A 24,094-nucleotide genomic window follows, 5' to 3' on the forward strand; every position below is an offset into this window, starting at 1 on the left:
ATATATATATATATATATAATATATATATATATATATATATATATATATATATATATATATATATATATAAAGTGTGATCACTACTATCCATGCTCAGGCTGATAAGTACAGATTAAACTAGTCATGCGTGATTGAATGGCTGGCTGGCGAGTAGGACAGGGTCAGGTGTAGGGTGTCTGAACTAGAGAGACAGGGCTGTGTGCGTGAGGGCAGGGAGGGTTTGTCCTGTATGTACATGTGAGGATAGAGTGTCCTGGGGCTACTGTTACAGTGGAGCAGTAGTGCATGCTATGCAGTTCTGAATGTCACTACATCACAGTCATCATGCTTACTAACCCCCTATTCTCCCCTCTCTTTCTATATTCTGTTGCTTTTCTGTAGCAGTAGCAACCCCTTCTCTTTCTCCATCTCTCTTGCTGCTGTCTGACCCTCACCCCTTGGGCTGGACTGTTGTCCCCTTCCCTCCCTCCATCTCAGTAACTCTGTCCTTTCCAATCTGTCTGACCTCTACCCCTTTCAAGAAGATCCAGTACTTGCTGTCAGCTCCTCTTTCCTCTCCTCCCTTCCCCCCGTCCTCCAGGCTCATGTCCTTCCATCTCTAGCCAACCCTCCCTTCTCCCTCCTTTCTACATGGCCTGTGTATACGCACTACTACCCCACTGGCTGCTGTTATAGTCAGTGGTTGTGCTTCCATAGCTATTGTTGTTGTTGTATCCCTGGTTGCTATTAGCAACACTTCCTGCCCCTTGGCCATCGGAGGCCGCCGCTTCGTCAAAGCTCTTCTCCTCCAATGGCTTGCCAATCCAGGCTCCGTAACCATGGCTACCGAGCGCATCAAAGAACTGCTGCTTGGCGACCTGGAAGGACATGGCGGCCATCTTGGCTTGGGCGTAAGACGGGAGAGCCAGCAGGTCCTGGCGCCCGCACTGTTGGCATAACAACCGGAATTGACGGAAGATGTTGGACTTGGAGACCCGCGACACGTCCAGTTTGGGGCTAGAGGGAAGACAAACGGGGTTTAGGAATACACAGAAGATACTACGCTGGGATTGAAACATTTTCAACATGTTTTTCATATGAATTAAATGCCACTACTCGATATGGAGTATAAATAGTGATTGCTGTTCTACTGAAATGGGGCCCTGTGTAGCCCAGGTTAACCACCTGGTGCTGCTATCTGGATGAGGGTGGATGAGGTCTGAGGGTCTGGTTCTAGTTGTGGTGCGGGGTGCGTACCCGTCCAGTTTGCCCTTGGTCCCATCCAGCACCTCCACAGTGATGTGGTCTGGCTGGCTCCAGTTCACGCTGGACTCCTTGGTCTTCCCTGTGTGACGCGTCGAGTCATACACACTCACCCTGCCCACCTGAAGGGAGACAGAGATGGAGTGGAGTAAAGGGAGAGGTTCAATTATAGGCATTTCTCTATACCCGCAATAACAGCTGCTAAATATGTGCATGAGACCAATAACATTTGATTTTGATTTGAAATTAGACGAAATAAATCCTCTCAGATTAATCAACCATTTTAAACAGAGTGGAAAGCAATGTTTGTGTCTGCGTTAATGGCTATGCTGGATGCTTGGAGCGGCTGTTTGTGTACTGTGTGTGTGTACTGTATGTGTACCTCGGGGTGGTTGAGTGCGTTTCTGTGTGTGTACTGTATGTGTACCTCGGGGTGGTTGAGTGCGTTTCTGTGTGTGTACTGTATGTGTACCTCGGGGTGGTGGAGTGCGTTTCTGTGTGTGTACTGTATGTGTACCTCGGGGTGGTGGAGTGCGTTTCTGTGTGTGTACTGTATGTGTACCTCGGGGTGGTTGAGTGCGTTTCTGTGTGCGTTTCTGTGTGTGTACCTCGGGGTGGTTGAGTGTGTAGGGAGCAGGTAGACTCTTGGAGAAGGCTTCGCCGTCTCTGGCCAATCGGCAGCAGACAGCACGTGTCAGGTGGCCATGGCTGTACAGGTAGCCTGGAAGGACAAATATAAGAGACAAGGACAGGGAAAACAGAACAGAAGAGAGAGAGGAAGGGGTGCGACATATTGACATGTAAAGAAAGAGGGAGAGAAAGAGAATGACAGAAGAGTGTGTGAGTCAGTGTATTTCCATGTTAACAAGGCTGATCACATCAGAGTACTCTGACAAGGAGAGGTGAGTAAAGAGATGGATGTCTGAGAGGGTCAGTCAGGGACTGTCTGGGTAGATAGTTATACTGTAGGAGTCATGACCAGCTAAGGACAATGTAGTTTGGGATTGAGATGTTGTCTACTTATGAGTGGAGTTTGTTAAACATGGCTGAAGCCAGCGGTGACCGTTGACCCCCCCTCTCCCTTTACTCCCACACTCTTTTTCAAATCAAATCTCCCTCAAATGTTTACTGTCCCCTCCCTCATCTCTTCTCTCCTTCCACCAATCTCCCTCTATGTGCTATCGTTCCATCCTCACCCAGGGTGATTGAAGCCAGGTAGATAGGATGGAGGAAGTGGGAGAGCAGGGCTCCCTGCAGTCCCAGGACGTTCCAGCGAAGGATCTTGTCGCTACAGCTCATGGTCCTCAGACGCTCGCCGTGCTGGATGCCGTCCCAGGTGGGCACGATGGTCGATGACTCTACCGGGATGGTGCCCTCACCTACACATGGCACAAACACCCTTGAGGCATACTTTTGACTCCAAAGACAAAGCCATGCAGTATGAGGAATAGGGTGTATGAGAGAGCCAGTGGTACACTAGAATCACACAGTCCATGCTCTAGACTGGAACATTCAAATCCGTTGGGATTTGTCCTTTCTACCAGATGTGTTTGTGGCAGCAGCAGCAAATGAGGTGTGAATTTGTAGTCATGCTCTGTTTGGCCTGCAGAGAAGGGAGTTAAGCAACATGGTGGCTCTATGTGCTTGTCCTCAGTAACAGAGGGGGTCCTCATGGAACGGTGCTGCAGATGGCATCTGGCTGTAACTCACCATTCTCCACCTTGGTGCGCAGCTTGCCCTGCTTGGCGTTCTCAAACAGGGGCTGGTGGCCCTGGCCGTCCCCCGCGTCCTCGCTGCACGACTTATCAAACAACGCCCCGTCTCCGCACGGAGCAGTACTGGGGGAGAGGTAGAGCGAGAGAGAGGAAGAGGTAGAGCGAGAGAGAACGCGAGAGGGGAAGAGCGCGAGAGAGGTAGAGCGCGAGAGAGGTAGAGCGCGAGAGGTAGAGCGCGAGAAGGTAGAGCGCGAGAGAGGTAGAGCGCGAGAGAGGTAGAGCGCGAGAGAGGTAGAGCGCGAGAGAGGTAGAGCGCGAGAGAGGTAGAGCGCGAGAGAGGTAGAGCGCGCGAGAGGTAGAGCGGTAGAGCACGAGAGAGGTAGAGCGGTAGAGCACGAGAGAGGTAGAGCGGTAGAGCACGAGAGAGGTAGAGCGGTAGAGCACGAGAGAGGTAGAGCGGTAGAGCACGAGAGAGGTAGAGCGGTAGAGCACGAGAGAGGTAGAGCGGTAGAGCACGAGAGAGGTAGAGCGGTAGAGCACGAGAGAGGTAGAGCGGTAGAGCACGAGAGAGGTAGAGCGGTAGAGCACGAGAGAGGTAGAGCGGTAGAGCACGAGAGGTAGAGCACGAGAGAGGTAGAGCGGTAGAGCACGAGAGAGGTAGAGAACGAGAGAGGTAGAGCGGTAGAGCACGAGAGAGGTAGAGCGGTAGAGCACGAGAGAGGTAGAGAGGTAGAGCACGAGAGAGGTAGAGCGGTAGAGCACGAGAGAGGTAGAGCGGTAGAGCACGAGAGAGGTAGAGCGGTAGAGCACGAGAGGTAGAGCACGAGAGAGGTAGAGCAGTAGAGCACGAAAGAGGTAGAGCAGTAGAGCACGAAAGGGGTAGAGCGGTAGAGCACGAGAGGGGTAGAGCGGTAGAGCACGAGAGGGGTAGAGCGGTAGAGCACGAGAGGTAGGGGTAGAGGGGTAGAGCGAGAGGTAGGGGTAGAGGGGTAGAGCGAGAGGTAGGGGTAGAGGGGTAGAGCGAGAGGTAGGGGTAGAGCGAGAGGTAGGGGTAGAGGGGTAGAGCAAGAGGTAGGGGTAGAGGGGTAGAGCGAGAGGGGTAGATATACATGTGGATAGGAGCAGGTCATTAACTAGAAGGATCTTCCAGGGTTTTTTCTGGATCAAAATTAGGCTTAGGCGGTGGGCGTGGCCAATGGCGGGGTCGCCAACTAAATTATAGAGGCCCCCCTGTTGGCCAGTAACACAATTTGCATGGCTTATTTGAACTGAGGGACTCAAACTTTATAACATCAATGGGGCCCCATGCCATGATAAAAATACTCCTGAGTGCATCATTTTGGGATTTTTTTTATTCTCCCCGACTGTCTCGCTTTTATTTGGGTCATTGTTAGTTCTCAAAGAAGATCTTATTATAGAATATATAGCGCCATTACCTTTTCTACATATGTGGTTTTAGTCTTCAGTTTAGACAGACAACGTTTTTCCACCCCAAAAATCATTATCTAAACATGACATTTTTTATTTTACTGTTTTGACATACTATGCAGAAAAAAACACTGGCTTCTCAAACTCCTAGAACAACATGTGTGTGGGGGTGGGCTGGTGGCCCAGTTGAGTTCCAGGGCACAGAAGGAAAGGGGAGAGAAGACAGTAGGTGGAGAAGAATGAGCCATGGGGGGGAGGGTTATTATCGAAAACTTCAACAAGCATTTCTCAACGGCTGGCCATGCCTTCCGCCTGGCAACCTCGGCCAACAGCCGTACAAATCAGCTGGACTTGACAATCTGGACCCACCATTTCTGAAATTATCAGCCGCCATTGTCGCAACCCCTATTACCAGCCTGTTCAACCTCTCTCTCATATCGTCTGAGATCCCCAAGGATTGGAAAGCTGCCGCAGTCATCCCCCTCTTCAAAGGGGGAGACACCCTGGACCCAAACTGTTACAGACCTATATCCATCCTGCCCTGCCTATCTAAGGTCTTCGAAAGCCAAGTCAACAAACAGGTCACTGTCTCTATGGGGGTGCCACAGGGTTCAATTATCGGGCCGACTCTTTTCTCTGTATATATCAATGATGTTGCTCTTGCTTCGGGCGATTCCCTGATCCACCTCTACACAGACGACACCATTCTATATACTTCCGGCCCGTCCTTGGACACTGTGCTATCTAACCTCCAAACGAGCTTCAATGCCATACAACACTCCTTCCGTGGCCTCCAACTGCTCTTAAACGCTAGTAAAACCAAATGCATGCTTTTCAACCGTTCGCTGCCTGCACCCGCACGCCTGACTAGCATCACCACCCTGGAAGGTTCCGACCTTGAATATGTGGACATCTATAAGTACCTAGGTGTCTGGCTAGACTGTAAACTCTCCTTCCAGACTCATATCAAACATCTCCAATCAAAAATCAAATCTAGAGTCGACTTTCTATTACGCAACAAAGCCTCCATCACTCACGCCGCCAAACTTACCCTAGTGAAACTGACTATCCAACCGATCCTCGACTTCGGCGATGTCATCTACAAAATTGCTTCCAACACTCTACTCAGCAAACTGGATGCAGTTTATCACAGTGCCATCCGTTTTGTCACTAAAGCACCTTATACCACCCACCACTGCGACCTGTATGCTCTAGTCGGCTGGCCCTCGCTACATATTCGTCGCCAGACCCACTGGCTCCAGGTCATCTACAAGTCCATGCTAGGTAAAGCTCCGCCTCATCCCAGTTCACTGGTCACGATGGCAACACTCATCCGTAGCACGCGCTCCAGCATGTGTATCTCATTGATCATCCCTAAAGCCAACACCTCATTTGGCCGCCTTTCGTTCCAGTTCTCTGCTGCCTGTGACTGGAACGAATTGCAAAAATTGCTGAAGTTGGAGACTTTTATCTCCCTCACCAACTTCAAACATCTGCTATCTGAGCAGCTAACCGATCGCTGCAGCTGTACATAGTCTATCGGTAAATAGCCCACCCATTTTTACCTACCTCATCCCCATACTGTTTTTATTTATTTACTTACTTTTCTGCTCTTTTGCAAACCAATATCTCTACCTGTACATGACCATCTGATCATTTATCACTCCAGTGTTAATCTGCAAAATTGTAATTATTCACCTACCTCCTCATGCCTTTTGCACACAATGTATATAGACTCAATTTTTTCCTACTGTGTTATTGACTTGTTAATTGTTTACTCCATGTTTAACTCTGTGTTGTTGTCTGTTCACACTGCTTTGCTTTATCTTGGCCAGGTCGCAGTTGCAAATGAGAACTTGTTCTCAACTAGCCTACCTGGTTAAATAAAGGTGAAATAAAAAAATAAAAATTAAAAGGCCCACCTGATATAGAGGTGGAAGGTGGTGTCAGGTTTGATCCGGAGCTTGTTCTCCTCAGCTGTCTCAAATATGCTGTCCTCTGATCCTTCACAGTGCTTCAGCAACTCAGCATATAGAAACCTGGAGGGGAGGGGGGGGGAGTAGAATCCATATTTGAGTGATTCAGATCAGTGTCCAGGATCCAACACACAAATAAAGGGAGACTGGTGGAGAAACAGAGGATCTGGTAAGTGGCATTAATACACTCTACACTAACCAGATGGACTCCACAGTCACATTAACACACATCATAGTCTGTAATGACTTCCCAGCTGACATATGACACCCTGTAGAGGGGGAAAGGGAGGTTTCAGAAAGGCAGGGAGGGTAGCTATAAAGGAATCAAAACGAAGAGCAAAGGAGGAAGGGGAAAAGACTAGTTATATAAAAGGACAGAATGGAAGACAAATAAGCAGCAGTAACTTCCTACCTGATAAACCCTCTCCTGGAGATGATTTCTGCGTGGCAGTCATTAACGGTGTCCCCTTTAAGACTCAGCTCCTCCCCTTTAACACAGCGATTTCCTGAGGAGAAAAACAAACAAAAATACATTTATATTATCTCAAAAGGTGGAGACAAAAATCATTCCAAAAGGCTTGTTATTATTTTCTCTTGCGTACACACACACACACACACACACACACACACACACACACACACACACACACACACACACACACACACACACACACACACACACACACACACACACACACACGGCAGGTACCTGTTCCCAGACTGACCACGGTCCCCAGCCCTTCCCCCCTCTTCATGACGATGGTAGCGAGGATCTTCCTTCCCAGAAGACTGTGCTGTATGCGTGTGGTGAGGGCGTTGAAACGCGCTGGTGACTCAACATGGCGATCTGGTCATGGATTGTCCCACCACTCAGTGGCAGCTAGAGACAGAAACAATAACAGGTTATGAACGGCCCACCAGTCACAGAAGTAGGTTATAGCAGAATCATAGTATTAACAGTGTAATCATAGTATTAACAGTGTATTCATAGTATAGCAGGCATTCTTCAACTTTTTCAGTTCCAGACCCAATGAGAAAATTACGGTCGTCCCGTGACCCAAAATCATCTACCAGCAACCCAAATGAAGAGGAAATAGTGTATGATTCTAGGTGCAGTCTCCTCACTCCCGACCCACCTCTAACACACCCAAAGCCCACTGTGGGTCCTGACCCAGAGTTTTAAAAAGTAGTATAGTAAGAGAGGTAAACTGACCTCTGCAGGGGTTAGTTCCCCGGTGCGGGCAGCCTTCTCTGCCTCTCCAATCAGAACCCTCAGAGCTGCATCAGCTGCTTCCTGTTTCCCTTGCTTCTTATTGGAAGCACAGACAGGAGGGAACCAGCGACCCCCTAGTTTAGCCTGGTAGGTAAACCTGAGAGAGAGGGGAGTTAAGCATCCATGTTTGCACAGCCACGTTTTACAATATTGAACCGTTGGCTTTCATAGTGTTTTATATGTCACAATGGACCGCCGGACTACCGCAGCTCTACAGCTGTGGACTCTGAATTACACATAGTGTGTATGTTCGTGTGTGTACTGACTTGGGCTCGTGCGGTGGTCCTGACTGCCCAACCAGTCGTATCTCTGCAGCGAAGCCCCTGGCCCGGGCGTACTCCAGCAGACCTGACACGGCGTTGTTGTTTAGGTGGCTGATGAGGTCACCAACCCCCGCCTCGTGGGCAGAACGCAGCTCCTCCTCTGTCAGCGGGGGCAGGGAGGGGCAAGCGGGCATGAAGCCCCCTTCATCACCAGACAGACACAGGGGAAACTGGGGCTGGAGAGGATGGGGTGATGGAGAGCGAGGGAGGAGAAGAGAGATAAGGCAGTGAAAAGACAGAGGAAAGGAGGTGGGAAGAGTGATCTTAGTGTTCGGAGGATCTTTTCTTAGAATTACGGCCTGGAGGCACAATGAGAGAAGTCCACATGCCGGGGTCTCATGACATTCTGTCAGTCCATAGCTAAACAGCTAGCTAGCTTGACAAGCCTAAATCCTAAATAGATGGGGTAGTGTTTATTTCAGGGAACCATCCATTTAGTTGAAACATCTTTCAGTCCCATGTTTGGCTCCTTTACTCACCTTGTTGAGCTGCAGTCTCCCGTCGGCCATTAACTCCTTGACTGCCTCCTCTGCAGCCAGCTGCCTGGCAGCCTTCTTACTGGGGGCTGAGCTCTCAGCACACAGGCTTTCCCCGATCTTCACCCTGAACATGAACCTGAGGAGGGAGCAGAGACTAACTTATACATCCTAAACATACATTGGTGAGAGAGGTAAGAGGACATTCCTCTCTAACCACATGGGGGCATCAGGGTAGAGCTGTGAATCTCCTTCACAGAGACTACAGCACTCAGGAAGAGGGGAAGAGGGACAAAGATGGTCACACGTCCCAGTATCAGATTACTGCGGGACAGTACAGTAGGTGCCTAGGGGAAGGTTATATGCAGAGACACAGAGGTGCTGTTGTATCATCCAGTCAGCAGACTGCTGCAGTATGAAAGTCATACAGGACACAAGTAACTGCTCCCAAGGGAGAGAAAGAGAGGGGAGGGCAGGCCCACCTTTCCTGATTCATTTATGTATAGAAGAGAGAACCAGGGAGAGAAAAATGAGAAGCAGGGTTGGGCTCAATTCTAATTGAAGTCACTCAATTCAGGAAGTGATTTGAATTTAAATTCAAAAATGGAAAACTTGAAATAAATAGCTTCTCCTTTTCAGTTTATTGAGAAATCATTGAAAATGGATGCTATTTTTTCAATTATTGAATTGGAATGTCAGTTTATTTCCTAAATTGACTGACTTCATTTGGAATTGACCCCATCCCTGATGAGGATGTAGACAGATGGATACCGTGGGTCGTGAGGTGGGCCCTCCTGTCCAGTGTTGATGAACTCTATGGGGTTTCCAGTGCGCTGACTGTACTCCATCAGCATGGACACGGGGTTCTTACCCCCCGGCAGGGAACGGGACAGGGCCTGGGGTGGACCCTCCACCACCTCCTGACAGAGGGAGAGCGAGACAGTGAGGGAGGGAGAGAGCAGAGAGTTAGAAAAGGATTGAAAAAAAAGAGACATCTTTGGCCTTTACAACACAATCAAGCACAACAGAGGACATTGATTATTACTAACCTCCACACACACACGAACACACTTCAGACTTACAGGGACGTCAGAGGTGGGGTCCATGGCCTGGTCCACCCCTGCAGTGAGCCCCTCCTCGGCCCCTCCCCCCTCTATCTCACGCAGCAGAATCTTCAGGGTTGCTGCGGCAGCATCTTTCTTAGCCACCTTTTTATTAGATGCCTCAGCAACAGGAAACAACCTGCCGTCCAGCATGACCTGCATACGGAATCTGAGGGGGAGAAAAATACAAGGGAGTGAGAGGTAGCGAGAAAGAGCAGGGACAACACGTTTTTAAAAATTTATTTGCTAAATCAATCAGCTGGTTTCCTCTTAGACATACCAGCAACGGCCAACCATGATTGGTTGGGAACATTATGACATCACTGACCTGGGGTCATGTGAGGGCCCTGATTGGTCGAGGAGCAGGAACTCGCAATTGTGTCCCTGGTACTGGGCAAACTCCATCAGGCCGCTGACAGGGTTCTTGGCCCTCACCTCCTGGAGTTTGGCACGGAGGTTCTGAGGTGGGGGCGCTGCCAGGGAGACTGCTACTGTCCCCCCTCCATCCCGGCTGATGGCGTTGAGGAATTCGGGGATATCGTCGGTCGCCCACTGCCCTCCGTTCGACTCGTCCTCCTGATAGAGGGATGAAGAGGAGGAAGTAGGTGAGGAAAGAAAGAAGTGAAGCAGAAGTTGGGGGGAGGTCAGTGGGATCGGTGTAAGGCGGTTTTGAAGGGCTCCAGACCTGGCATTCTCAGCTCGGAATCTACAGAGCTATGTTCACCCCTCAATGATCCAACCAACATTATGTTACTAGGGTAACTGCCGAACTCCTCCTCCCCTTCGTAGGAGACGGGCTCCAAGTGAGGGAGGGGATCTCCCAAATTCAGGAAGACGTCAATTAATTCCCCCAACTGAACTCCCCCCACCCCTCGCTCGCTGTGTGAGAGTGTCCACCTACCGCCTCAGCGTTGGCCTCTAGACACTCCAATCCGGGTGGCACCGCCTGGAATCCGGACCCCATTCCTTCGACCTTTGCAGGGGCGCTGCGCTCGGCCTTGAGGCTCCTCTCCATCCTCTCCCTGCGATGGACAGATAGCTCCCAGATGTGAGGGGTCACCTCTGCGTTGCGGCTCACGTCACCCTGCTTCTCCATGGCGTACAGGGTGGGGTTGACCTGCTTGGCGCCCCTCAGGCCCAGGTTCTTGGAGATCACCAGGGCCGTGGCCTCCCCTGCCTCCAGCAGATACTGCAGGATCAACTCCTTCTGATTACTGCCGCAGTCTGCCATGTCGCTCTCGTCAAGGTCTAGGTCAAGCTCTTCGTTACTGCTGCTGTTGATACTGGGTTGTTGGGTTTGGGACTGGGAATGTTGCCGATATGACTCAGATGGTTCTGAGGAAGAGGAGTGTGAATCCGATTCTACGTAGTAATCTTCTTCTTTGTCGCCCTCAGGACCCTGCGCTTCAATTTGCTGGATCTCAGCTTCGATGACAATGTCCTCCTCCTTCACAGACAGGAAGTGAGAGCAATCTTCTTCTGAAGGTCTTTCCTGTGACTCCACAGAATGTTCCCTCGGTTGGGAACGTGGGCTTTCCGGATCAGAATCTCTACTTTCCGGTTCTTCCTGTGGTTCTACGTAGACAGTCCACTCTGGAGGACTTTCACCGTGTTTTGAAGCTTTCTTATCACGCTCAAGACCGTAAAGGGCCTGGTTGATAAACTTTTTGGGCAACCGCAGCGTTTTCGCCAAACACTTTGCTTGTAGCTTCTCACCGGGGCTCAAATCTGCCAAGGCTTGCAAAACTTGCTCTCTGATGTCGGGTGGCTGAAATGTAGGGACACTCTTGTTGTTTGAATTATTACTACTACCAACAGAAGCTTTGTCAAAGCTGTCGCCTCGGTCAACTCTTCCTCTGTAGGACCTCTCTCTGTCTAAGGATAAACTCTGAAAGCCTTCTGAGAAAGACGGCCTGTCAGCACAGTCTGCATGAAGGCTCCACTGTCTGTTGAAGCCTTGCTTTTGGGTTGAAGTCTGCTTCTGGTTCCAGAATGTAGGGCCGGTTGGTCCTCTAGGGGGTCCCTGACTGGGCGGGTACCTGAAGTCCCTACCGTTTCCTCTGCCTCGCTCGCTGCCGTATCCCCCTCTCCCCCTAGAGCTGTTTTGGGAGAACCTGCTGTACCCTGCCTGGGCCTGGTTCGATTCGTTGAAGAGTCCGCTCGGTCCCCCTCTCCCCCTAGAGCTGTTTTGGGAGTACCTGCTGTACCCTGCCTGGGCCTGGTTCGATTCGTTATAGAGTCCGTTCGGTCCCCCTCGACCCAAGCTCTGCACCCCTCCTCTGGGGCTCACCCTAAACTGGGGAGCCTCAGTGTTCTGTCCCCTCAGGAAGTGGACCTGCTGCTGCCTGAAGGAGTTAGGACCACTGGGACAAGAGCTCTGCTGACTCAGGCCTGGGCTGTGTCCGGGTGGGGGAGGGACAGAGGGGTAGAGAGGCTGAGAGTGGGCACTGGGTGGTACTAGAGGGGGAACTGGGCCCAGGTATGAATGGACGTTTGGGTGTAGGGCCTGTTGCGGGGAGGCTCTGGGGTGAAATCCCAGGGGTCCAGCTCTGTAGTATTGTTGCTTAGCCTGCAGTTGGGGGAGAGGGGGTCGGTGGTAATGCTCTATGGGGGGCCCTCCTCGTCCTCTGCTCATAGCGCAGGGGGCAGGTTGAGGGGGGACCAGGGCCGCCTGTTACGCAGCAGATAGGAGGATGTGTCTCTGTGTTGGATACTGATGCAACAACACAGTCTGGCAGAACAGCCGGGTGGGCGATGATCGCAAAGTGGCAGTCAGCACCTGAGAGACAGGACGAGATGGGTGTGAGCGAAAGCAAAAGTGACTGAGTGGGTGAGGAAAAGAGCCATGAAATTAAAAATAAAGAGCCAACTATAAAGCAATATGAAGAAGAAACTAGGGACATAAGACTGGTCAAAATCTAGTGGAAAATCCTGATGGAAATGGAAAAAGGGCAGGAGAAAAACAGTGTAGATCAAAGGGCTTATGACAAACAACATATATATATTACACACAGTCTCACTGTACTCCATCCTGTCTCCAATACAGCCCCAGTGTCACATGCTGTTGGACCCAATTGGCCACAACGAGATCCATGTATAAAAGGTCAGAAATGTATAATTCATGGTTGTGGCTTCACTGTTAGTTCTGGTTTAACAGATGATTTGCAGCTTCACATAGGAAGTGAGAGTGAGGCAGAAGGAAAGAAAAGATTCAAGGTGGTCAGTGAAGGACAGGCGTTGCTCCACTAACTTTTGACAGACTAAACACTAAGCAAATAAGTAATAGATGTTGAACCTGATAAAAGGTTGGCCATAGAACACACATTGGACAGGAAAAGGAATAACGCTCGTTCACCATTAAAAATAAGTAATTTTAGTAGACAGACTTTTCAGCCTTCAATGGCCTTCTTGAGAATAATCACAACGGGAACGGTCAAGTTCGTATGGGGCATGGGGGAGAAAACTCATCAGCTGGTGGTGCTAATGAGAGTCCCATGATGGCTACACAGGTTGCACCTCTACTCACGTTGGTTGAGCACTGACTATTTTCAAATACCTTTTCATATTATGGGCACCTTCTAGTACAGCAAACCTGACATTGAATTAAATTTGCAGATTATTTTCTCAGCTAAAATATTTAATACACACTAGTAATTTCATGCCAATTACATATAAATCTTTAGGGCATAGAACATGATGGGGGGTATTTTTAATGAAAATGCTGTACCACAAAGCTTCTTCCCTGCACTCAATGATATCTGTCACTGACCACAGGAAGACACTCAACCCTGCTCCTCAGATTTCAGCCCTGCCAGGCATGGTGCTAGCCAACATAAACTTCTGTCATGCTGCTCCCGAAACGATTGCCACCATATTAATAATATAACGACAAGTGGAATCAAGTTATTTCACGGCAATGTTAACAGACAGCAGCAGCAGCTTTGGGTCGGGTGCCCCGGGTCAAAGCGGGATCTGGCTGACCTTAATGCAAGCTGGCAACTGACGGCCAAAATAACAACTTCAGTTGCCTCTGCTGCTTCCATGGGCAATATGAATATACAGAGCTGGGTATTAAATATTAGGACGTCTTTGGCCCATGGACCAGACAGACATTGTTTGGCCTTGTTTTCGGTATGTTCCCGTTCCTGGATTATTGATGAGTCATTTCTATTTGAATTACAGAATCGGGGTATACACCCTGGTCAAAGTGTTATAAATCAAGTTCATGCTTAGTGGGTTGCATAAACGACTCGATGACAGTAGAAATACATTAACTAATTCAATGAACGTACCTGAAAGTTCGCGGGATAAAACACAGATTTACTATATCACCACCTGGCCTGAAGGCGGCATAAAGGAGAGTAGGTTTCAGTCACTTTTGAAAGGCAGAGATCTTGAGGTCTGCGGGCGCGCTGCTGAGGTCAGAAGTTGACTACACTTCAAACAGTTTAGAGATAAACAGTTACGTTCTATCAAAATACAAAAGTAATTCAACCAGTTGGCTATATTTCGCAAAATTCTATGTATTTTACCATCCCCCCAAAAAACGTTTATTTATTTTTTACATACCGCACGAGCGCTTCTCAATTTCAAAGGGACATCTAGTACCCCTACCATTCAAGATACTTATACCAGACGTTACAATGTGAAATGATGAATAGGCCTATTAAGAACGCATAGAAAGTCTGCAGTTGCAGTTTCTTAACACGAAAAAACAGCACAAAAGGGCAGAATAGTTTCGTTTTCCTTTCTCTAGACACGTTCTGTAGCCAGTCTGGGTGAGTCACGTGATGCAATAGTTCCTATCATAGGTTTCACTAGCTAGAGTAAGGATGTAGCCAAAACTGGTGCAAACTCAAGGTATCAAGGCCTAGGCTGTTTGAATACTTGTACGTCAAATGTATTTCTCTCACATGTGGATAATGTAATATAATGTCAAATAATTCAAAAAGAATCGGTCCTTGTCATGTGAATGAAAACGCGCCATAGTGTTATGTCAAACAGGATGTATTTCTTGTTAGAAGATACAGTATATTGATTGAAGTTGAAGGCAATCGTTTTTTAAATTTATTTTCCAGTAAGCCAATATTTATTATAAAATGCATCCACTCTAGAGACAGACAATTACATTACAATTACATTTTTAGAAAATATCAATCTGGACAAGAAAGCCTTCAGAAATGATGCCTATATATGCAAAGGCTAACTCCAAAACATTCAACCCCCTCCCTAAAAAAAGTAACAAAATATGATCATTCAAGATCGCCTCTTAGTTGTCATGTCTCACAGCTGCTGTTGCGTCAAACTATTGTTGTGACAAAAACACAACCAGAACAGTTTAATTGAGCACACAGCAGCTGCCGAATATAACTAGTGGCCACTGTACCCAGATCTTGGTGCTTTCAAGACAACTGGAAACTCAAGGGGTTAAAAAAAAAAACGAGGTCAAAGCATGACGTCGGTAATCTTGAGATCGGAGCTCTGGAAAGATGCCCGTGTTTTCCGACTTGGATGACCGTTCAAAGCTATTTTTTCCTAGTCGGAGCTCGTTTTTTCCCCGAGTTCCCAGTTGTCTCTGAACGCACTGAGGTATGAGATTTCAGAGTTCCCAGTTGTTCTGAACACAGCATCAAACCCAATTCCATCACGCAGGGATACGCATACATGCATTGGTCAATCAAACACAGCCACGCGAGAGCATCTGTTAATCATCTCTGGCGCGGTTTAATTTGTAAAATAAAACTAAACTAAGTCACTGCTGCCATCAGCTTGATTGTGGAATTAAGGACGCCACTGAATAACCTTCCCATGTTTATTTTTTTGCTATGGATGGTTCTGATGCACACCATTTTCACCCCACTCCCCTCCCCAGTCAAAGTGAACCCCGCACAACTAGTTAGCTAGGTGGACAGGAGGAGGATCAACTATCAGTGTGCAATTTCATCGCTGTATGAACATAGGATCCAATTGGTCATTTTACAGTCGTTTTTCAGTAAATCCCCCCTAATCCTCAATCCCCTTCTTACTGTCGCTCTCACACAGGCGGTTATCCCCCGACTGAAGTCCTACATGAATATAACCTGAAATTAGCTAAATTATCTTGGTTTTAACTGACGCTACAGATTGAATACCCTGGTAAATATTTAATTTCTCTCAGCAACCTGCCAGCAGAGATCGACTCATCTGCCATCATTGAATGGATGGTTGTCGTTTGGACTGCGCACGCATGTTCCGAACAAGATATTGCGCAGATGGAGGCTCCAAGCGGGTTCACTAGCTTGGTAACGTAGAACCGCAGTTGTGCATCGCAAATAACATGCACAACTGTCGAATTGTTCCAGACACACTTTCCCAATCAACTCCCAAGTGTAAACAACTATGCAACGCGACGTCAAATGCAGTGAAAATAATGATAATTATGCATAGCCCGGATTGACTAGCTAGCTACATAGCTTGCTAGCTAACGTTAGCATTGATTGAGCATCACTGCGGCACAAGCGTGCACACCATAGTCGCATTTGAAAGCTATTCAGTTAGCGCGAAACCAAATATAGATCTCAATTGAACTAACACGAAAGGTAAAAACAGAGTTCAAAATGTAATTAATTTACCTGGGTTTGCGATTGAAGCTTTGTATCAGTCCGAGTCCCTGCTTGCTAGCGACAGTGTCGACAAAGAAACAAGGGGGTAAGGGGGGCGCATGATGACATCACTAGTTTGCGACAGTTTACCTGGCGCATTTGGAGTGACGCTGCCCGTTTTACTGCAGAGTGCGGTCCCCCCCAAAAAGAACATCAGACGAGGTGGAATACCTTTGCTGCGGCAGGTCGATTGGACTCATTTAGGCAGGTGAATAGGACATGTAGAATAGCAGTACCTCCAAGCCACTGCTATTACATTCCCTAGTTTAGGATTCGATTAATCAGATCTCAAATAAAAAAATCTATTAAATGTAATATATGTATGCTACAAAACCTTCCACAAATCCATTTGCCACAAACCCGGCCTAGTGGGCATGAACCCTGCAAAGAGCTAGTACGTTTTATAAGGATTTACTTTCAACAAGGAACCTTGAGAGGAACCAGACTCAACACCCAAAGCATGGCTGGCTGGTGAAAAAAGGCCCCATATATTGCAGGGGGAATCCAACAAAATACAAACATGAGGCCTGTATCTTGTAATGAACACGTTAAGTGAACTATTTACAGCATGATACACAGAGGCAGTGGGAGCAGATCAGCACATCACGTTACAGCAGCACAGCCCACTGCAGTGCCTGGATGCTCACCGACCCATAGAGCTATAGGCTGCTATACTATCCACCAATCAATGGATCAGACTGGATCCATGTTCAAACTGTTTCCTGCAAATTGCACTTATTACATCCCCCAGTAGGTGTCAGCACCACTCCATTTAATATCAGAATCACCTTTATTCGCCCAAGTACATTTACTCATAACTGGAATTTGCCTTAGTGAGAAGGTGCTGCCAGCAATAGACAATATACAAACAGAATACAGACAAAAGTCCACATAGACGTCATACAAAAAAACACAAATCGTAAGTCGCTGTGGATAAAAGCATCTGCTAAATGACTAAATGTAAACATAAAAAACTTGAAACATAAACTCGGGTCCTCTGTCCTGCTCAAAGTCACAGCGGATCAAACTGAAATACATCACTGTAATGTCCAGTAGGCTACAGTCAGTGCATCATATTATCATAAGTCTTTCAGTCAAGTATAGAAACAAATGGCCATTTTCAAACAAACCCAAACTATGTGGCAGGGCCTACAGTCAATCACGGATTACAAAAAGAAAACCAGCCCTGTCACGGACCAGGATGTCTTGCTCCCAGGCAGACTAAATAACTTTTTTGCGCGCTTTGAGGACAATACAGTGCCACTGACACGGCCTGCAACCAAAACATGCGGCCTCTCCTTCACTGCAGCCGAGGTGAGTAAAACATTTAAACGTGTTAACCAGGCCACCAGTGTTCCTGTTCCCAAGAAAGCTAAGGTAACTGAGCTAAACGACTACCGCCCTGTGGCACTCACTTCCGTCATCATGAAGTGCTTTGAGAGACTAGTCAAGGACCATATCACCTCCACCCTACCTGACACCCTAGACTCATTCCAATTTGCTTACCGCCCAAATAGGTCCACAGACGATGCAATCTCAACCACACTGCACACTGCCCTAACCCATCTGGACAAGAGGAATACCTATGTGAGAATGCAGTTCATCAACTACAGCTCGGCATTTAACACCATAGTACCCTCCAAGCTCGTCATCAAGCTCGAGACCCTGGGTCTCGACCCCGCCCTGTGCAACTGGGTACTGGACTTCCTGACGGGCCGCCCCCAGGTGGTGAGGGTAGGCAACAACATCTCCACCCCGCTGATCCTCAACACTGGGGCCCCACAAGGGTGCGTTCTGAGCCCTCTCCTGTACTCCCTGTTCACCCACGACTGCGTGGCCACACACGCCTCCAACTCAATCATCAAGTTTGCGGACGACACAACAGTGGTAGGCTTGATTATCAACAACGACGAGACGGTTACAGGGAGGAGGTGAGGGCCCTCGGAGTGTGGTGTCAGGAAAATAACCTCACACTCAACGTCAACAAAACTAAGGAGATGATTGTGGACTTCAGGAAACAGCAGAGGGAACACCCCCCTATCCACATCGATGGAACAGTAGTGGAGAGGGTAGCAAGTTTTAAGTTTCTCGGCATACACATCATAGACAAACTGAATTGGTCCACCCACACAGACAGCATCGTGATGAAGGCGCAGCAGCGCCTCTTCAACCTCAGGAGGCTGAAGAAATATGGCTTGTCACCAAAAGCACTCACAAACTTCTACAGATGCACAATCGAGAGCTGTATCACCGCCTGGTACGGCAACTGCTCCGCCCACAACCATAAGTCTCTCCAGAGGGTAGTGAGGTCTGCACAACGCATCACTGGGGGCAAACTACCTGCCCTCCAGGACACCTACACCACCCGATGTTACAGGAAGGCCATAAAGATCATCAAGGACAACAACCACCCGAGCCACTGCCTGTTCACCCCGTTATCATCCAGAAGGCGAGGTCAGTACAGGTGCATCAAAGCTGGGACCGAGTGACTGAAAAACAGCTTATATCTCAAGGCCATCAGACTGTTAAACAGCCACCACTAACATTGAGTGGCTGCTGCCAACACACTGACTCAACTCCAGCCACTTTAATAATGGGAATTGATGGGAAATTATGTAAAATATATCACTAGCCACTTTAACCAATGCCACCTAATATAATGTTTACATACCCTACATTATTCATCTCATATGTATACATATATACTGTACTCTATATCATCTACTGCATCTTTATGTAATACATTTATCACTAGCCACTTTAACTATGCCACTTTGTTTACATACTCATCTCATATGTATATACTGTACTCGATACCATCTACTGTATCTTGTCTATGCCGCTCTGTACCATCACTCATTCATATATCTTTATGTACATATTCTTTATCCCCCTACACTTGTGTGTATAAGACAGTAGTTTTGGAATTGTTAGTTATATTACTCGTTGGTTATTACTGCATTGTCGGAACTAGAAGCACAAGCATTTCGCTACACTCGCATTAACATCTGCTAACCATGTGTATGTGACAAATACAATTTGATTTGATTTGATTTCTACCCCTGGACACAAGCCTACTGGGGGTTTGGTCATGGACAATCCAGTTGTTGTTTGGTGCTTGTTCATGATATAACTACTGTATATATGCATGTGTTTTGTGATACTGGTTGAGTTATATATTAACAAACTGAGTCTCTAGCAGGTGTATTGGAGTGTATAATGAGATTCTAAAGTAGAAGCTATGGTACAGTATACTGCTTACGTTCAGTGTCACTTCCTTACTGTAATTAGGAGTTATTTTTCATTTATTTGTTTTGACCCCTTTTTCGTGGTATCCAATTGGTAGTTACAATCTTGTCCCAAAGGCTGCAACTCCTGTACGGAGAGATGAAGGTCGAGAGTCATGCGTCCTCTGAAACACAACCCAGCAGCCGCTCTGCTTCTTGACACAATGCCCGCTTAACCCGGAAGCCAGCCGCACCAATGTGTCAGAGGTAACACCATACACCTGGCGACCGTGTCAGTGTGTATTGCGTCCCGAACCGCCACAGGAGTGCTAGAGCGCGATGGGACAAGAACATCCCTGCATAACAAACCCTCCCCTAACCCGGACGACGCTGGGCCACCCCATGGGTCTTCCGGTCACGGCCGGCTGCGACAGAGCCTGGACTCGAACCAGGATCTCTAATGGCACAGCTAGCACTGCGATGCAGTGCCTTAGACCACGGTATTTAGAAGTTATACTGTGTGGCTGTGCCAACCTTCATCAGAGCAGTGTTCAATACTGCTCCCCTTCTCAATGGAAACTGCAGACTAGGAGAAATAGGGGAAGGAGAGAGAGAGAGGGATAGAGACAAAGTGAGACGAGGAGAAAGACAGGGAGAAAGGTGGGTGTAAAGAGAGTGAGATGGGTAGTGTATTGGGAATGGGCAATTCCAATGTAACGGGCTCCGATTTTGTCACTTAAAATGTGTGCCAAACAAATAAAACTATATGCATAAGGACCACTTTTAACAATTTACACTGAACATTTTACAAAAACACATTTACTGGAAGAACTGAATTAGAATTGAGAATTTAGGGAAATCGTGTGACCATCTTCGAATTAAGATTCAAAGATGTCTGCAGATAAAATGGGGTGTCAGCTATGACATGGCACCTTGACTTTGAAAACGTCTATTTGGGTTAAATGTAAATGTAAATGTAAACAACAGTTAGTGAAGTGGATGTACACATAGTAACAGAATTGCAGTAACAGAATTTTGTCTTGAGTCCCTGATCTGAACTCCACAGAAATGAATAAACCAAATCAAATTATATTTGTCACATGCACCGAATACAACAGATATAGACCTTGCCTTAAAATGCTTGCTTATGAGCCCTACCCAACAATGCAGAGTAAAGAATAAACATGTTTTACTCCCAAGGGGAGTAAAATACACAAGAATGAAGTTATTTACAGGGAGTACCAGTACCAGATCAATGTGCAGTGGTATGAGGTATTAGATGTAGATACATTTACTGTATTTAAATAAAGGCAGGGTAAAGTGACATCACAATATACAGTATAATAACAAGAGTAATAATTATGGATATGAATGCCATTCTCTTCATGGTGATGTATCCTCAAAAAGGTTATTGGAAATGTTCTTGTGCAATTTCTTATGTTTCTCCTTTAGCAAACATTTAAGAAGAAATTAGATTCTTGAAAATAAAGTTATTGGATTTGTTTTAATTCCAAGATCGCTAAACCCTTGTCTTAAACTCTGGGCAGTGAGAGAATAAGCCCATGAAAGAAATTGAACATGTTTAATTAATTCACTCAAACTTCATATGAAAGTTTCAGTATAGATTATTTTAATCCCAATAACATGTTTTAGAACAGTATTCTCAGTAGGAAATATGCTAACATGGTTGCCATTGCTAGCTAGATAACTAGATAAATCGGTTGGCTAGCAACAAACATCTTAAGAAGATTCATAAGAAGATATTTGAGGAGATCGTAAGAAAATCATTCATTCTTAAAATATGGTTGAGTAATTGCACTTGCAAACTATTTTATGAACTTCCTAGTACCCCCTAGTTGGGGTACTAGTAAAGTAGAGTATAGTAGAGTATAGTTCAGTACAGTACAGCAGAGTTCAGTATAGTGCAGTAGAGTATAGTACAGTACATGATAGTGTAGTCAACTCTAGTGTGCTGTACTGTGTACTGTACTGAACTCTGAATCAGATTTCGTTGGGTAACATAGATAAGATGTTTTATTTACATAATATGCTTAGGTGAGATACTTGTCATTAGAATGTCTCCTTTTGGACTATACTGTTGGCAGTTGCACTTTTCCCTTCTCAGCTAGGGAAAAGCCACTTGGGGCCTAGAGAGGGGAGAGGTCAGGCTTGTCTTTTACATGTCTGGTAATATGCAGAATATCAGAAAGGGAGAAATCAGAATGGAACATTGTCTTCATATGTGAATGTATCTGTTAAATCATGTGAAGGGATGGTGTGATTAATGGGGAACCAGTTAGTTGTCTCCACTATGTCTGTACTCCAGTCACTCCCTCCTTTTCCCATTGGGGGGAGGAGTATGGCAGTGTCTGGAACCATTGTATGTCCCCTCTGATGTTGCAATTATCTTGAGATAGTATATGACCTAGAGGCTCACTCCCCTCAGTGAGCTTGTCCAGGAGTGGGGAGAAGAGGGGGTTTACTTGAGATGGGAGAATATCATTGTTGACAATTGATTGGATGAGGTAATGCTTTTGTACTATGAAGTACCAGGAACGAGATTAGAACCTCGTCTTAGAGACCAAACTGAACGATAAATTATAGCTAATGCTATCTGGATTTGGGATACTCCTTTCTCAAGTAAAAGGCCCTTTGTGAAGTTTTCCTAAGATCTGTGGTTCATCATGTAAGTTGAGAGGGGTGTATCTTTTCTATAAAAGATCTCAGTTGAGTGGGCCTCCCGGGTGGCGCAGTGGTCTAGGGCACTGCATCGCAATGCTAGCTGTGCCACCAGAGACTTTGGGTTCGCGCCCAGGCTCTGTCGCAGCCGGCCGCTTGGCCATGCTGATCTTTGTGTGCGGCTGCTCGGCCATGGAAACTCATTTCATGAAGCTCCCGACGAACAGTTGCGTCCAGAGGCAGTTTGGAACCATGCGCTTCAGCACTCACTGGTCCTGTTCTGTGAGCTTGTGTGGCCGTTGTTGCTCCTAGATGTTACAGCTTCACAATAACAGCACTTAATAACAGCACAGGGAATGAAATGTGTGCAGGTGACGAACTAACTTGTTGGAAAGGTGGCATCCTATGACGGTGCCACATTGAAAGTCACTCAGCTTGTCAGTAAAGCTATTCTACTGCCAATCCTTGTCTATGGAGAGTGCATGGCTTTACACACCTGTCAGCAACTGGTGTGGCTGAAATAGCTGAATCCACTAATTTGAATGGGTGTCCACATACTTTTGTATATATAGTGTAGTTCTACCTGGAAACAAAATGGGAACACCCAAAGAACCCTTTTGGAACCCTTTTTTCTAAGAAACTACAGCCTTCTCCTCTTTCTCCCTCCCTGTACCTCTCTCCCTGTGTTGCTGCCAGCTTCTCTCCCTCTCTGTCTTCCTGTGTTGCTGCCAGCTTCTCTTCTTCTCTGTCTTCCTGTGTCGCTGCCAGCTTCTCTCCCTCTCTGTCTTCCTGTGTTGCTGCCAGCTTCTCTCCCTCTCTGTCTTCCTGTGTTGCTGCCAGCTTCTCTCCCTCTCTGTCTTCCTGTGTTGCTGCCAGCTTCTCTCCCTCTCTGTCTTCCTGTGTTGCTGCCAGCTTCTCTCCCTCTCTGTCTTCCTGTGTTGCTGCCAGCTTCTCTCCCTCTCTGTCTTCCTGTGTTGCTGCCAGCTTCTCTCCCTCTCTGTCTTCCTGTCTTCCTGTTTGCTGCCAGCTTCTCTCCCTCTCTGTCTTCCTGTGTTGCTGCCAGCTTCTCTCCCTCTCTGTCTTCCTGTGTTGCTGCCAGCTTCTCTCCCTCTCTGTCTTCCTGTGTTGCTGCCAGCTTCTCTCCCTCTCTGTCTTCCTGTGTTGCTGCCAGCTTCTCTCCCTCTGTCTTCCTGTCTTCCTGTGTCTGCTGCCAGCTTCTCTCCCTCTCTGTCTTCCTGTGTTGCTGCCAGCTTCTCTCCCTCTCTGTCTTCCTGTGTTGCTGCCAGCTTCTCTCCCTCTCTGTCTTCCTGTGTTGCTGCCAGCTTCTCTCCCTCTCTGTCTTCCTGTGTTGCTGCCAGCTTCTCTCCCTCTCTGTCTTCCTGTGTTGCTGCCAGCTTCTCTCCCTCTCTGTCTTCCTGTGTTGCTGCCAGCTTCTCTCCCTCTCTGTCTTCCTGAGCACTCAGCTTGTTTTTCTTCTTGCCTCTGCCTCCCTACCCTCCTTCTCTTCCTTGCCTCTCTCTCTCTCTCTCTTCCCTCTGTCTGCTGCTGCCTGCCCTGCTCCTGACTTGTCCTCCCAGCTCCTCCCTCTGTCTTCCTGTGTTGCTGCCACTCTACCCTGTCTTCTCTGCTTCTCTCTCTCTCTGTCTTCCTGTGTTGCTCTTCTCCCTCTGTCTGTTTGCTGCCAGCTTCTCGTCTTCCTGTGTTGCTGCCACCTGTCTTCCTGACTTGTCCTCCCTCCCTCTGTATTCCACTCTACCCTGCCTCTGCTCTCTCTCTCTCTCTTCCCTCTGTCTGCTGCTGTCCCTGAGCCTGTCTCCTGACTTGTCCTCCCTCCCCCTCTGTCTTCCTGTGTTGCTGCCATTCCACTCTCCCTGCCTCTCTCTCTCCTCTCTTCTTCCCTCTGTCTGCTGCTGCCCGACCTGCTTCCTGACTTGTCCTCCCTCCCTCTGTATTCCACTCTACCCTGCCTCTCTGTCTTCTCTCTTCTTCCCTCTGTCTGTTGCTGCCCGA

At 47.5% G+C, this 24,094-nt stretch overlaps 1 protein-coding gene across 1 annotated transcript; it reads right to left on the reverse strand.

Moving 5' to 3' along the window:
• Window positions 1-207: 207 nt before the first annotated feature.
• On the reverse strand, window positions 208-16,298 carry LOC123998210 (double-stranded RNA-specific adenosine deaminase-like). The gene is given in 17 exon segments (XM_046303239.1): window positions 208-997; window positions 1,238-1,365; window positions 1,852-1,964; window positions 2,440-2,622; window positions 2,954-3,081; window positions 6,309-6,425; window positions 6,775-6,868; window positions 7,072-7,186; window positions 7,189-7,242; window positions 7,576-7,732; window positions 7,902-8,134; window positions 8,438-8,573; window positions 9,206-9,354; window positions 9,517-9,706; window positions 9,866-10,113; window positions 10,439-12,316; window positions 16,149-16,298. Coding segments are annotated over 16 exon segments (4,149 nt in total). The 5' UTR covers window positions 12,173-12,316; window positions 16,149-16,298; the 3' UTR covers window positions 208-627.
• Between the last annotated feature and the right edge of the window lie 7,796 nt (window positions 16,299-24,094).

The sequence above is a fragment of the Oncorhynchus gorbuscha genome, linkage group LG15, assembly GCF_021184085.1.
Source record: "Oncorhynchus gorbuscha isolate QuinsamMale2020 ecotype Even-year linkage group LG15, OgorEven_v1.0, whole genome shotgun sequence".
NCBI lineage: Eukaryota > Metazoa > Chordata > Actinopteri > Salmoniformes > Salmonidae > Oncorhynchus > Oncorhynchus gorbuscha.